Source organism: Lemur catta, chromosome 3 (genome assembly GCF_020740605.2).
Source record: "Lemur catta isolate mLemCat1 chromosome 3, mLemCat1.pri, whole genome shotgun sequence".
Classification (NCBI taxonomy): Eukaryota; Metazoa; Chordata; class Mammalia; order Primates; family Lemuridae; genus Lemur; species Lemur catta.
The window spans coordinates 31,916,425-31,931,145 of record NC_059130.1 but is presented as its reverse complement, the minus strand read 5'-3'; the positions used below and the strand labels follow the sequence as shown (position 1 = coordinate 31,931,145).

The following is a 14,721-nucleotide window of genomic DNA, read 5'->3' as shown; positions in this document are numbered from 1 at the left end:
AGGTAGCATCTTCATACTACATGCAACTTTCAAGGAACGTGGTAGCAAGAGCCCTCAGTTGTGTTACAGTCTTACATTTTGGCTCTTACCTTTTCACGGTGATAGTCTTTGTCAGCACATAAACAATTTTATTAAGGAGACTTAGATATTTATCAAGAATCTCTGTTTCCTTTCAATATGTCTCATGGACTGACACTTTAGCAGCTGGATTAAAAAGATGCAAAATCTTCCACTGCTATATTTCTCTCTTGTCCCTTCTTTCTTTGCTGGTCAATTTCTACTAGCTTAATTTTTTCCTACTACTGAGAGTAGTTTCTTACCAAGGCTTCACCTTGATATTTGTGCCTAAAAACTTTACCATCTTTTTGTCTACTTTTGATGTTACTGTGAGGTGTGATAAAGGAGCAGAACTGGGAACTGGGAATATTCAGGAAAACGCAGAATACAACTTTACAATAATTACATAGATGAGAAGCAAAAATTTTGTCTAATTTGTGGTTAAGAACTGTTAGAAGATTTATCTGGTATGTGATTCAGAACTATTTTGCCAATTACTATAAAGGACAATTATTATTACTACTCTATAAGCTTATTTTAATTTATATCATTATAAACATGGCATTCTTGATATCTTATTTTCTTATTATTTGTATCCTTTTTAGAATATGAGCTTCAGGAATATAGGGATACTTTCTTCACTGCTGAATTCAGCAAACTCACAGTTGTGTTTGGCACATAGTAGGCACTAAATGAATATTGAAATAATCTGTGAACAAAGAGAAATACATTATTTACCTAAAGCATATTTTTCATTTGACTCTTATGTGAGCTAATACATTTCACTTTTTCAATTTTGTCTAGGAAGTGAGCTCTGTCTTTCCACCCAGAGCAGTTAAAGTTGCTGAGCTCATGATGAGAAGTAACCAAACTACTACAGTGACAGAGTTTTTCTTCTCTGGATTCCCCCAGTTCGAAGACGGTAGCCTCCTCTTCTTCATCCCTTTGTTCATTATCTACATATTCGTTGTTCTTGGGAATCTCATTGTGTTTTTTGCAGTCAGGATGGACACCCATCTCCACAATCCCATGTATAATTTCATCAGCATTTTTTCATTTCTGGAGATCTGGTACACCACTGCCACAATTCCCAAAATGCTCTCTAACCTCATCAGTAAGCAGAAGACCATCTCCATGATTGGCTGCCTCTTGCAGATGTACTTCTTCCATTCCCTGGGAAATTCAGAGGGGATTTTGCTGACCACCATGGCTATTGACAGGTATGTTGCCATCTGTAAGCCTCTGCGCTACCCGACCATCATAACTCCTCGGCTCTGTGCTCAGCTCTCTGCAGGCTCCTGTGTCTTTGGCTTTCTTGTGTTGCTTCCAGAGATTGCCTGGATTTCCACACTGCCCTTCTGTGGACCCAACCAGATCCATCAGATATTCTGTGACTTTGAACCTGTGCTGCGCTTGACACGTCCCTGATTCTGATCGAGGATGTGATCCATGCGGTGGCTATCATCTTCTCTGTCCTGATTATTGCCCTCTCTTATATCAGAATTATCACTGTGATCCTGAGGATCCCCTCTGTTGAAGGTCGCCAGAAGGCCTTTTCTACTTGTGCAGCCCATCTTGCTGTTTTTCTGATGTTCTATGGCAGTGTGTCCCTCATGTACCTGCGTTTCTCTGCCACTTTCCCACCATTTTTGGACACAGCCATTGCACTGATGTTTGCAGTTCTTGCTCCCTTTTTCAATCTTATCATCTATAGTTTGAGAAATAAGGACATGAAGATTGCAATTAAGAAGCTTCTATGCCCTCAGAAGATGTTTACTGTATCTGTAGGTTAATGCTAGATTATAGGTCCATCGCACTATGGATGTTACTCTTACAAGCTAAACCATAAAAGTAACACACAACTCGTTTACTTTCACACAGATACTTTGTGTCCTTTATCCCAGTTCTTCACGTGTACCCGTTTATTCTGTACATGCATGTTTAATTAAGATAGCAAGGACTACTAGCCTAGACTTTCACAGATGGGTAAAATATAGAAAGGAAATATATGTTTAAGTCAGTAAAATGTTTTAAGAACTTTAATTTTAATATTTTTATGTAAATATTATTTAAGTATTATATTATATAAGCATTCAAATCAACTATAGATTATAAAACGTAGTGGTTAAGAGAATAAGATCTGTAGAAGAGGTTAAGGTTTATACTTCAGTGACACCACATACTTGTGACTTTGAATAAGTTACTATTAATTTATCTACATCTTAGTTTTACCATCTCAGTGTAAAAGTAATATATTTTAAAAGTAGAACTTTATATGTTATAATGAATATTAAATGAGTTACTCTATGCAAGTGCTTAGAATACTGCATAACACAGAGCAAGTGAAAAATAATATGAGCTGTTAATATTACTTGAACTACTAATATTTGTTATTGATGTTTTAAAGAATGTTACAAAGAGTGATATATTAAAAACAAATACATGCAGAATAATAGCTATGATTATTATCTATAATATTTTTGTTACTTTTTTGAGGGGCCAAGTAGAATTCAATTTTTCATTTTCATTTCATTCCAATTGGCATTAAATTCATCCAATTGGATTGAACTAAATTATTTGGCTAATTGTAGTCTCAAACATATTCAGAAGTGGTAGAGAGATAAATAGATCTCTGTATATATGGAGATGTGTACTATTTTGAACTACATCATCCTTGCTTTTATTTTTTTTTCCTTTGAAATGTGTTTAATGCATTGCTAGTAGAAATTAATTTTCTAAAATTCAAGTTTAGATTTCTCTATTAAAATAGCAGTTTAAATTTACATATTTAAATTTTTCTCCAACAAAATTGAATAGGAATAAAAAAGTCAGGACTTGATAACTGCTAGATGTCCTAATCACTGAAAGGTGTTAAGAATATAATAATAAAGAGTGAAGTATGTACAATATTACCTAAGGACCTTTATAATGGTTATTTTGATACTCTGAAATATCACGTCTCACACTCCTTTCCAGAAAAGAAAAAAGTTTCTGCTTGGCTAAAGTATTTAAAGCATCAATTGAGTTTGTCTATTGAGTAGTCTGGAAATGTTCAAAGATATACATTTTAAAAATAAGCAGCAACAAACCAAAACACAAAATAAAATAAAACCAAAACATTAGCAATCCTGAGGGGAAAAAAAGAGTACCCAATTGACTCCCAAAGTTCAAACAGTTCCTTAACCACAATGAGTTTTCACTTGACTCCAGTGAGAATGGCTTTTATCAAAAAGTCACAAAATAATAAATGTTCGTGTGGATATGGAGAGATAGGAACACTCATACACTGCTGGTGGGACTGCAAACTACTAAACCTCTGTGGAAAGTAATATGGAGATACCTCAAAGAGCTACAAGTAGAACTACCATTTTATCCAGCAATCCCATTACTGGGCATTTACCCAAAGGAAAAAAAGGCATTCTATAATAAAGACATCTGCACTATCATGTCTATAGCAGCACAATTCACAATTGCAAAGATGTGGAAACAACCCAAATGCCCAGAAATACATGAGTGGATTAATAAAATGTGGTATATGTATGCCATGGAGTTCTACTCAGCTATAAGAAACAATGGTGATATAGCACCTCTTGTATTTTCCTGGATAGAGCTGGAACCCATTCTACTAAGTGAAGTATCCCAAGAATGGAAAAACAAGCACCACATGTAGTCACCATCAAATTGGTATTAACTGATCAGCACTTAAGTGCATATATAGTAATAACATTCATCCAGTGTTGGGCAGATGGGAGTAGGGAGGAGGAGATGGGTATATACACACGTAATGGGTGCGGTGTGCACAGTCTGGGGGAGGGACAGGCTTGAAGCTCTGACTTGGGTGGGGCAAGGGCAATATATGTAACCTAAACATTTGTACCCACATAATATGCTGAAATAAAAATAAATAAATAAAAAGAAAATTTAGACTTTTTCTAATTACTTCTAATTTTAAATAGGGCCACAGTGAAAAACTTATATATATGTATAAATTTGAACACTGCAATACTGTTGTGAGATCAATACTCAGAAGTATAGATACAATATCCTATAGTATTCAATATTAAAAATTGAATAGATAATGTGAAATCATTATTCCAAATATTTTAAAACTACACATCCAGAAACACCAATTGAGAATTTCTATTTCAACACATTATCCACATAGTGCATATCACTCCTTTTATGTTTTGCCAGTCTAACGAGGCAAATGCACACACACACACACCTTTTGAAATTTACAGAATAGAATAAACTTACATATGTTTAATAACCAATTGTAGCACTTTTTGCTATTGTTAACTACTTGATTATTGTTTGTTGCGAGTTTTTTCTGTTGAGCCTTTTGTTTTTTAAATTTCAATTCATTGAAAAATGACTACATATTTCATTCTTTTTATAATGATTCAAAATATAAATATGAAAATGTATCCATAATGTTATAATTTATTAAAATATAAACTTTTTCAATAAATCCAAAATGGCTGAAATTATATAAATTTCCTAGAATGTCTTCATATACTGTTGAAGGCTACCATTATCTGAGTTTATAATTGGTAACAATAATATATTTAAAAGTAATCAAGTTTTCAACTATACCTAACAACGTCTATGAGCTTTCCAAGGGGAATAAGCTTTTTAGGTACGGGATGGGGAGGACTGCTATCATTTCCCATGTGAAATAATACTCAAAGGACATAAATGTAATTTATTTTCCTAAAACTCACATTTGGGTTTCTAATAGTTTTTAATAAAGCAATTAGAACCCTTTAAAGAAGAGTTTATTCCATATTGTAGGGCAGGAGAAATGCAAGAGAATGGAATGTCTTGTGGTTACATTTAAAGGATTCGGGAGAAAAACAGAAAAGAGTAAATGAGAACTTAAAAATAAATGTGAATTACGCTTGAATGTTCTGACTCCGGGGGATGGGGGTATAACTACATGATGAGTGCAATGCGCACTGTCTGGGGAATGGACAGGCTTGAAGTTCTGACTCAGGGGGGATGGGCGGGACGTGGGTAATATATATAACTTGAACTTTTGTACTCCCATAATAAGCTGAAATAAATAAATAAATAAAATAAATGTGAATTAAATGTGAATTAAATATAAACTTATAAAATCCATATATTCATATAAGGATACTCAAATATGAAGCAATTCAATTTAAATGTTTTTTTCTCTTCAAATAATTAATATATATAAGTTGAATTTATTCAGAAAAATATACTCTTATGAGTCAATTATGTGAGCAAAAGTCTTTACAAGCACATTCACACTCAGGAGTAAGCAAGTAAATGAATAAATAATATTAATTCTAGGTTTTTTATTACCCATAGAGACATTTACTTGCATCTTTAGTTGTAAAAACATGTTAAGAACTTCAATATGCAATTGCATCTTTTATTACCATATTATTTCATAGCAGCTAGAATGAGATTAGCACTTTGGATAGATCCCTGAAATTTTTTATTATATTAAGTAGCTATATACTTATATGTGATGAATATATTAGACAATTATAAAGTAGATTATAACAAAACATATACAATGTTTTAAAGGTTTTTACTCACAGACATTAATAGCCCTTGTAATAGACCAGAATTAATTTATGCCATTGTCTTTATAACCTATAAGTTAAAGTCATATCAAGGTTCATCCAGAGACATTTCTCAAACAAGTTCAGAAATTATAATAAAAATTCTATAAGACCTATAAGAGTCCTTGAGTCTCCCTATTTTCGCTGGGCCACTCCAGCTATTTTCCAGATTGCTGAGCACCCAAAACTTTAACCTTTTTGTAACCAGCACTAACCAGCTTTAGTCTTGGCCACTGGAGAGCAGAGTTTGCAATTCAAACTCCAGAAAAAGTAAGATATTTCTCATCATTATTCCTCAGATAGAAAAAAGTAGTTAATCATTCCTTACCCATGGGAAAGAGAGGAAGTTTTCTTGAAACACATCCTATGATTCAGACAGAGCACAGAGCTAAAATAATAGTTCTAGCTTAGTAGTCACTCTTCTGTCAAAAAAAGACACTCTTCAAATAAGAGAGACAAGGACAGTAAGTACAGCAGAAGCTCTGACATCAGACTTCTAGACCTGAAATCTAGTTCTGACACTTACTAGCTGTGTGACCTTAGGCAGTATACTTAACCTCTCTATACCACAGTATTTTCATCTGTAAAATTGGTATAATCATAGTTCTTACCAGGAATAAATAAGCTTATATAGTAACACAGTTCCTGGCCAATAGTAAGCACTCAGTGAATTTTATGTTTTATTATGAAGGTCATCTGGATAACCTCCTTGGCCTAATTTCCTTTCAGTCAACAAAGACTATTCTGAAAGTACCTGCAATCACTGTTCTTTGATCTTCAACTCTTTTTATCCATATCATCCATGGGCTGCCAGACCTTCCTGGATAATACATGGCACACGTGTCTTCACTCATTTAATGGCACCCCTTCTTCTCAAGTCTGAAAATTCACATTTACCCAGTTACCCTTCCGCCTGCCATCCAAAACACACACATGAAGACAACCAACAACAGATGTACGTGGGAAGAATTTTATTACTGAATATAATTGTGTGTTTGTTTTTAAAGCAGATATTCTTAAATAAAAGTGAACAACTAAAAGCATTTTAGGACCTTGGCTTTATAAATTTGATGTAAGAAACATCTTAATTGTGTTAAAATTCAACAGAGAGAGAGGAGAAGAGCTGGGGAAGGAAATAATGAACTTGGTCCCTAAAATGAAGAGCAAGACCTGGCTGTCAGGTCCTGGTTTCCTAAGAGAGCATCACTACAGAGACAGCTGTGTAAAGAATTGGGGGGGGGGGATAGTCCCTGCAGCCATGAGCACTCACCAGGAGGACGTCCACTTTTCATTCTTCCCATCCTTATATATACAGGAGTGTGTTCTTTGGGAGTTGGACAGAGCTGGGACTGAAACTTCATTTCACCACTTACAGGGCAGGAATCTTAGCAAGTTTTGTTCTTTTAGGCCTAGTTATTCTGGGTCAAACTCTCTCTGAATTCTTGAGAGAGAATTAATTGCCCTCTTCAGGCAGTTCGTTCTTGTATACATTAGGGAGATTACTATCTTGTAAAATATTGATTTTTATAATATTTTACAAAATACTGATTTGTACTCATTTCTATATTCTACATTAGATATTGATTTTCTAAAGAAAAGGAATCACATCATACTAATCTTTTGATTCTCAGAAGTTTGGAGAATAAATGAAAAGAGGTGGAAATAATCTTACAGGAGTAGCACACAATGCTGTTCATTTGCTTTAGCCTTTTAGAGACTTCCCTGTCTGTCATTTCTCTGCCTAGAAAGGGTCTGACCTCTGTGCACAAACATGGAAAAACAATAAAAAAAAAATCAACATTATTAGCTAAAATAGTGTCGCCAAACTTCAACATGGAAGTAGTAGGTGGACCATGTGGAAGGCCAATTGTTTTTTCTATTCTGAGCTGAATGGCTGAGAAAGAAACAAGACGAAAACTGCGCTCCCTCCTTTCCTTTGCTCAGTAATCTCCTTCCCTGTACTGTAGCAACATCTTTCAAATCTAAATATTAGATTTCAACATTCTAATTCATTAAAAGTCAATCCAACCAAAAATATCACAGAAAAAGAAGTAAAAAAAAAAAAAAAAGGTACATTTATTCTGCTGCCTAGAGCTCCCAAACCATTGTATTAGTCCTGGATTGGAGTTCCCTGGGATTGGGGTTCTACTAATTATCAGCCTGACCTGCTCTAACTGCTTTTCCTAATTGGAGCCATTTAGTGATGGTTGTTTTCCTATGTAAATCTTGAGTCATCTGTGTGCAAATCCCAAGAGAGTCTTCCTTACCATTCTAGTTATGCTCAGGAAAAGATACATACACACATACATACAGAGGGAAGTAGGATAGAGGGACACAATGGCAGAGAGAGAGAGAGAGAGAGAGAGGAAAACTCTACAGGGAGAGTCAGATCTATATATCACCAAGTGAGGAAGGAAATTTATCTACCACGAAGGACTCAGGGTAGAAACACAGCAGAAGAGCAAAGGGAGTTTGTCTTAGTAGCTCTATATTCTCCACATCAGGGTAGGAAAGAGTCTTCATCCCTGTTTATTCCAACTGTGGAACCCAACAGCAGCGAGGTCAGTGGATTAACTAATATTGGAAATGGGAGTTAACCAGGGGAAAAAAATTACACAACTGTATAACAATAAGCTGTCCCAATAGGCCTATAGATACTGTGAGTAGCTGCTGGAAAGGTTTTGAGCAGGGAGGAATTAGGAAATGCTAACAAAAAAGAAGCCAAATTCTGTAAAACAATTTTAAAGAGATTTATTCTGAGCCAAATTTGAGGACCATGACCTGGAGCTGTGCCCAAGGAGCCCTGAGCAAGTGGACTCACTGTGGTTGGGTTACAGTTTGGTTTTATACATTTCCGGGAGACAGGAGTTACAGGTAAAGTCATAAATCAATACATGGAAGGCATACATTGGTTTTGGCCCCAAAAGGTGGGCCATTTCCAAGGAGGGGGTGCTTACAGGAGATAGGTGGGTTAAAAGACTCTTTGACTTATAATTAATTGGTTAAAGACATGAAGCTATTCTCTAAAGGCTTGGAAAATTAAGATAAGTAAGCCTGTAAATCAGAGACAAGCTTATATGTCCTGTGTATTTTTGTTGTGTAAATGTATTTGTTGTGTCAATTGAGGACCTGCAGGTTTGTTTTACATAGCCTTAGGCCTATTACTCAGTTGCAAAGGATATCTCCAGGAAGGGGGCAGGGCATGATGAGGCATGTCTGACCTCTCTCCTGGCAGGCAATTTAATTTTAGGATATCCCCTTGTCCAAGAGGGGGTCCATTCAGTCAGCCAGTGGGGGAGGCAGCCTTAGGATTTTATTTTAGTTCACACAAAGAATGTTATAGGGCAAGTTAATATAAAGTGTAAACGTTTCAATTAGTACATTTTCTAGGAAGTGGGTGGAATGCAGATAGGGTCAAAACTCAAAAGGTTGCTTTATTTATTTATTTATTTATTTTTATTTCAGCTCTTCATGGGGGTACAAAAGCTCAGGTTATATACATTGTCCGTGTCCCGCCCATCCCCCTGAGTCAGAGCCTCAGGCGTGTCCATTTTCTAGACAGTGCACCTGGCATTCACCATGTGGTGAAAAGATTGCTTTAAAAACACAAAACCAGCATTGTGATTGATTTTCTAAAATGTTTAAGGAATAAATGCTTCAGGAATCAGGTGAGATTTCCAGTTACCTGTTGGGCATTTAATGTAATTGACATTTGTACTCCACTTATCACTACTGAGTTTTGGATGAAGATAGAGGAGTTCAATAGGCAAAGTTGAATAGTGTTTCTTTTTGGTTCCTATCTTCCTTATCCTTTCTTTGTTTAATCACCTCTCTTCAAAAGATTAGGGAATTAGGTGTGGGTCTGCTCAAAAGACACCTTCTTGAACTAGCAGCCTGATTCGATTTATAGAACACTATTCTGTGGACCATAGAAGATGTGGTGACTACATTTTGCAGACATCAGTACTTATGGGGAAGATCAATTATGCATGCAAACAATCAAGAACACTTAAAAGGAAAAATATTTTAAAAGGAATATATACACAGCCCCTACACAGCCCCCTGTGTGTGTACACACATATATATATATATACACACATATATATGTACACACACACATACACATATATATTGCTTATGTATGTAGTGTGTGTGTGTATATATATGTATATGTTTCACAAAGAATAATCACGTCTTCAATACAGTGATTGAAGATGTGATATTAACTCCTTAAAACTAGAACAGACACATGTAGAAATTGGTTACAAAAACAGGAAGCAGAAATTGGAAGCGAAATTAGAGGACGATATTTCAGGAAGGAGAGATTTCCTTTAGGAACCTTAGAAACCACAAAATATAAGTTACATGTCTGGAATAACAGTTTTGCTAAAGTGGATTGGTAATTGGCAAGTTGCCATAGCAATGAGAGACAAGGTACCTTTGTTTTCTGAAGAAAATAAAAACAAATTTCAGTGAAGTATTAAACAAAGATGATGCTAGCTGTTGTGTGCCAAAAAGAAAAAGAAAAAAAAATTGGAGTTAGATGGGGCTTAATCACATAATCAATGAATAAATGCATAGCTAATATAAATAAGAAACTATTGATAAAGTGCCCTTTCCTAAGGCATGCACAAAGCTAGACAATTATCAAACAGTTTATTTCCTGAGTCAGTGATTAGGAAAGAGTTATGAAAAAGAATTTGAGATTTTTTTTTTTTTAAAGAAGGGATGCTTTGGAGGAAGACAATGGTGAGAAACTAAAACTTAAGCGTGCATGTGAAAGTGGAGTCTCATGAGGAAACTAATATTTGCAAAATTGAACTTTAAGAAAAGGAAGCTTGAGTAAAGTACAACTAGAAGCAGAGACCACTGAAATTTCATTACAAAAGTGTGTTCATTAGGACTAGGCATCCAATCAGGGTAAAGAAAGTGGAAATAAACGATATTAGTAATAGGAAGAAAAAATAAATTAGGTAGACTTTGATGATTATTTGGTTTCAGAACTTACGAAACAATAGATATAGAAATGAGTAAAATTGGTATCTAGGTGAACAAAAATTAATTCAGTGAGGGAAACTGGTGGTGTTGAAGGTAAGGATGGTGTATTAGTTTGCTAAAGAAAAAGGACTGCAGGTTGAGTGGTTTAAACAGGCATTTATTTTCTCACAATTCTGGAGAGTAGAAGTCTGAGATGCAGTTTTCACTAGGGTTGTTTTCTTTTGAGGCCTTTCTCCTGGGCCTGTATGTAGGTGGCTGTCTTCTCCCTGAATCTCCATATGGTTCTTCCCCTGAAACTGTGTGTTGTACCAATTTCTGCTTCTTATAAGGACACTAGTCATATTGTATTATAGCATACCCTAATTTCCTCATTTTAACTTAATTATCTCTTTAAAAACCTCATGTCTAAATACAGTCACATTCTGGGGTACTGGGAATTAGAAACTCAACATATGAATCTTGGGGAGGGGGCATAATTCAGCCCATAATAGGTGGGGATGGCAAATTTGGATCAAGGTGAGGCTCTAAGAGGGCGAGTCCTGAAGAAAAAACGGGGCCCAGGAGAGAGACCCAAAGCAAGGAATTCTGGAGTCACATTAATTAAAAAGAATAGCAGGAGTTGATAGCTAATATTGAATAAATGAGATCTTGAAACAAATGTTTCTTTTTTGTGCAAGGGAATTGAGAGAGCAGAGAAAAACGAAGACAAAATGGATGGTTACCATCATACTTGGGACATGGAAAATGGAGTAGGTAATGAGGGAAACAGGGGTACTGCAGACTTAAAAAGGCAAAGGAAGGAGAGACATTCAAGGTATTGGTGATTGAACTTTGGATGTTAGTGGCAATGAGGACAGAAGGAGGCCATTGACTGTCCAATCAGAAAGCCACTGGTTACTTTAAGAAAAGAGATATGGAAAGTCAAGAATAGATAATTTATGCAAAGTAATTAAAAATGAATGAAAAAAATATCTATTACACATTAGAAAAATAATGGTGTTGATACCAAGGAGAGAAATAGTCTGGGTAGAGATAGCATTTCTCTTCCAAGAAAAGAAGATATGTGCATATTTGATAGCAGAAGAGAAGAAATTAATAAAGTAAAATAAATAATTCTGATAAGGGAATAAACTCACAGGACACTGTCTTAAAATATGTGAGATTTAGATTGCATTTCACAGAATCCCACAGCTTTGCCCACCTACCCCACAACCTTATATAATTCTACCAGACCAGCTCTACATTTATAGTTTAATATTTTCACTTTCCATGAATTCTTTCATTTTACCAAAAGCTTTTGGTAAACATCCTTGAGAACCCCTTATCTAGAAAATGCAGAACAGAAAGTATTGAAGGCAATAGAATGGATCATCCTTTAAAAAAAATTAAAATATCATGAAAACATTTCTCCTCTAAATATTCTCTGAATTATTTTTAAGAATATATATGTGAAGAGAGAATAAGTTATTTAGAGAAAGAAAGGGAAAATGGACAGAATTCACCAGTGATGGCTTTGCCTTTATTGTTAAATATTCAGTTCAATCATATGCCAAGAATCACATGAACTGGGAGCTTGAGGAAAGAATTTTGGAACAGCTGGGGGAGATTGTTAGGGAAGCAATAAGGTTTGAATACAGGAAAAAAATCACCTTAATGGTTATTTCTTCAATGTCTTATCTAAATCTATGTGTATCTGAACAAAATGGTTTCAAATTATAGTCTCTTGACCACCAGGGCCAGCACTGCCTGGAAATTTGTTAGAAATGCAAATTCTGGGTCCCTAACTAAGACCTGCTGGATTAGAAACTTTCAGTGTGGGGACCAGCAATCAGTGTTTTAATAACAAGTGATTCTGACACATACTAAAATTTGAGAATCACTGCTCAAAAACACTGGCTGTACTTTTAGACTGGACTTTTCCCATATTAAGACTTTATTTGTAAGCAACTATGGTATATGGACCAGTCCCTTCTTCCTTTGTCTTCCTCTGTACCCAATACAGGGATCTATCCAGAGGCTAACATCTGACAAATGTATTTCTCTGATCCATAGCAAAACCTCATAGAGGGTTTGAGTGCACTGAGAGTTGAAATTCTCACTTCCACCATGGAAATGGAGACCTCCAACTGGACCACATCACAGGAGTTTATCTTCTCTGCTTTCCCTTCCTCCTGGGGAGAGTCTATCTTCTGCTTTGTTCCACTGCTCTTCATATATGCTTTCATCGTTGTTGGAAACCTGGTCATCATCACAGTGGTCCAGCTGAATACTCACCTCCACACTCCCATGTACTACTTCATTAGTGTGCTTTCTTTTCTGGAGATGTGGTTTACCACAGCCACCATACCAAAGATGCTCTCAACCCTGCTTAGTGAAAGGAGGAGCATTTCCTTTAATGGTTGCCTCCTGCAGATGTATTTCTTCCATTCCACAGGCATCAGTGAGATGTGTCTGTTGACAGCTATGGCCTTTGATCGCTACCTGGCCATCTGCAGCCCTCTTCGTTATGCAACTATCATGACCTCCAAGTTATGTGCCCAGCTGACTTTAAGTTGCTGTGTTTGTGGCTTTATCACACCCCTCCCTGAGATTGCCTGGATCTCCACATTGCCATTTTGTGGCTCAAACCACCTTGAGCACATCTTCTGTGACTTCCTGCCAGTGCTGCGTCTGGCCTGCACTGACACACAAGCCATCGTCATGATTCAGATAGTTGATATTGTCCATGCAGTGGAAATTATCACAGCTGCGATGCTCATTGTCATGTCCTATGTTGGTATCGTGGTTGTGATTCTACATATTCGTTCAGCTGAAGGTCGCCGCAAAGCGTTTTCCACATGCGTCTCCCACCTCACTGTGTTTTTGCTCTTGTTTGGTAACGTGGCTCTCATGTACCTGCGCTTCTCTGCCACCTACTCCTTGTTCTGGGACACAGCCATTGCTCTGGGCTTTGCAGTTTTGTCCCCTTTCTTCAACCCCATTATCTACAGTCTGAGGAATAAAGATATAAAAGAAGCTATAAAAAAACATGTGGGTCAAGCTAAGATCAGTTTTCATTAGACCAGGGACCTCAAGTAAGAGCTCTTAGTTTGGTGTCTATATATAGTGGTGCTGACTCCTCTTCATCCTCTGAAATCTGTCTTTTCCCATCAGCATGTGACAGAGACTGGTCTCCAAAAGGTCACCAATAAACAAAATTCACTAATAGTTGAAGTGAACAGTTTCTTTTCAATTTTTATTCAATTTGACATTGTTTTGAGTTATTTAAACTTTGTTCCTCTCAAGTTATTGGAAGTAAATTCATTTTGTTGAAATAATCTACATAAACATTAATTTTAATACAATCAAAACATTTGTTTGGAAGACCTGGTAATTGAAAAAAAAATCTTTATAAGATTAAGTTTTCTTCACAGTGTCTCCAGTGTATATATTTGAAGAAGAACTCAAATTTCTAAATTGAGTATTCAAGTATCGATCAATAAGCAATCTTACTAATTCATAAAGTAATCAATTTTTCTTGATAAATAAAAAAACTAGTCTTTATATTCAGTATGATTAAAAGGATTGTACATATTAGGAAATAAATATAACAATATCTGCTGAATGAATAAACTAACACTAACATGCTACATTCTGATTTTTCTAGCCAATTGGTCAACTGTAGTAGCAACACCCCTCATTTTTCAAGCCTTCTTCTCCTGTGGGTTTCAGGATTGTGAACTCTTTTTATCCTATCTTGTTGAAGGCTCTTTCTCTTGCTGATTCTTCTTGTCATACATGCTTCATAAAGGGGATTTCCTCTGGGTCCTGTGCCTCAGTTTGGATGGGATAGAGCTTATCACTGTGCAACTGTCAGCAGACTTTTACTCTTCCCTTATCCACCATCACAAATCCTATAGCTGTCAGAGTAATTTTCCCACTTTTGTGCCACAGTCCTTTCCTTATTCTTGCCCCTAAATCTTATGATACTTTAAAGTCAGATGGAAAGACATAAATAAGGGAAGTTCTTTCAAAGAAAAGGCTAATGTTATCTAAGAAACAGTTGGAATAGAGAAAAGAATTAAAATAA

At 35.9% G+C, this 14,721-nt stretch overlaps 2 protein-coding genes across 2 annotated transcripts; both read left to right on the top strand.

The window, feature by feature from the left end:
• Positions 1-912: 912 nt before the first annotated feature.
• Positions 913-1,850, top strand: LOC123634807 (olfactory receptor 6K3-like). Its single transcript, XM_045546524.1, is given in 2 exon segments — positions 913-1,468; positions 1,471-1,850. Coding segments are annotated over 2 exon segments (936 nt in total).
• Positions 1,851-12,725: 10,875 nt separating this feature from the next.
• Positions 12,726-13,830, top strand: LOC123634640 (olfactory receptor 6K2-like). The gene has a single exon (XM_045546377.1). The coding sequence runs from the start codon at positions 12,759-12,761 to the stop codon at positions 13,710-13,712; it is 954 nt and encodes a 317-aa protein (XP_045402333.1). The 5' UTR covers positions 12,726-12,758; the 3' UTR covers positions 13,713-13,830.
• Positions 13,831-14,721: the final 891 nt, after the last annotated feature.

What these genes read in the sequence shown, in the direction of transcription:
- LOC123634640 (XM_045546377.1), top strand. Translation starts at nt 12,759, where the DNA reads ATGGAAATGGAGACCTCCAACTGGACCACATCACAGGAGTTTATCTTC.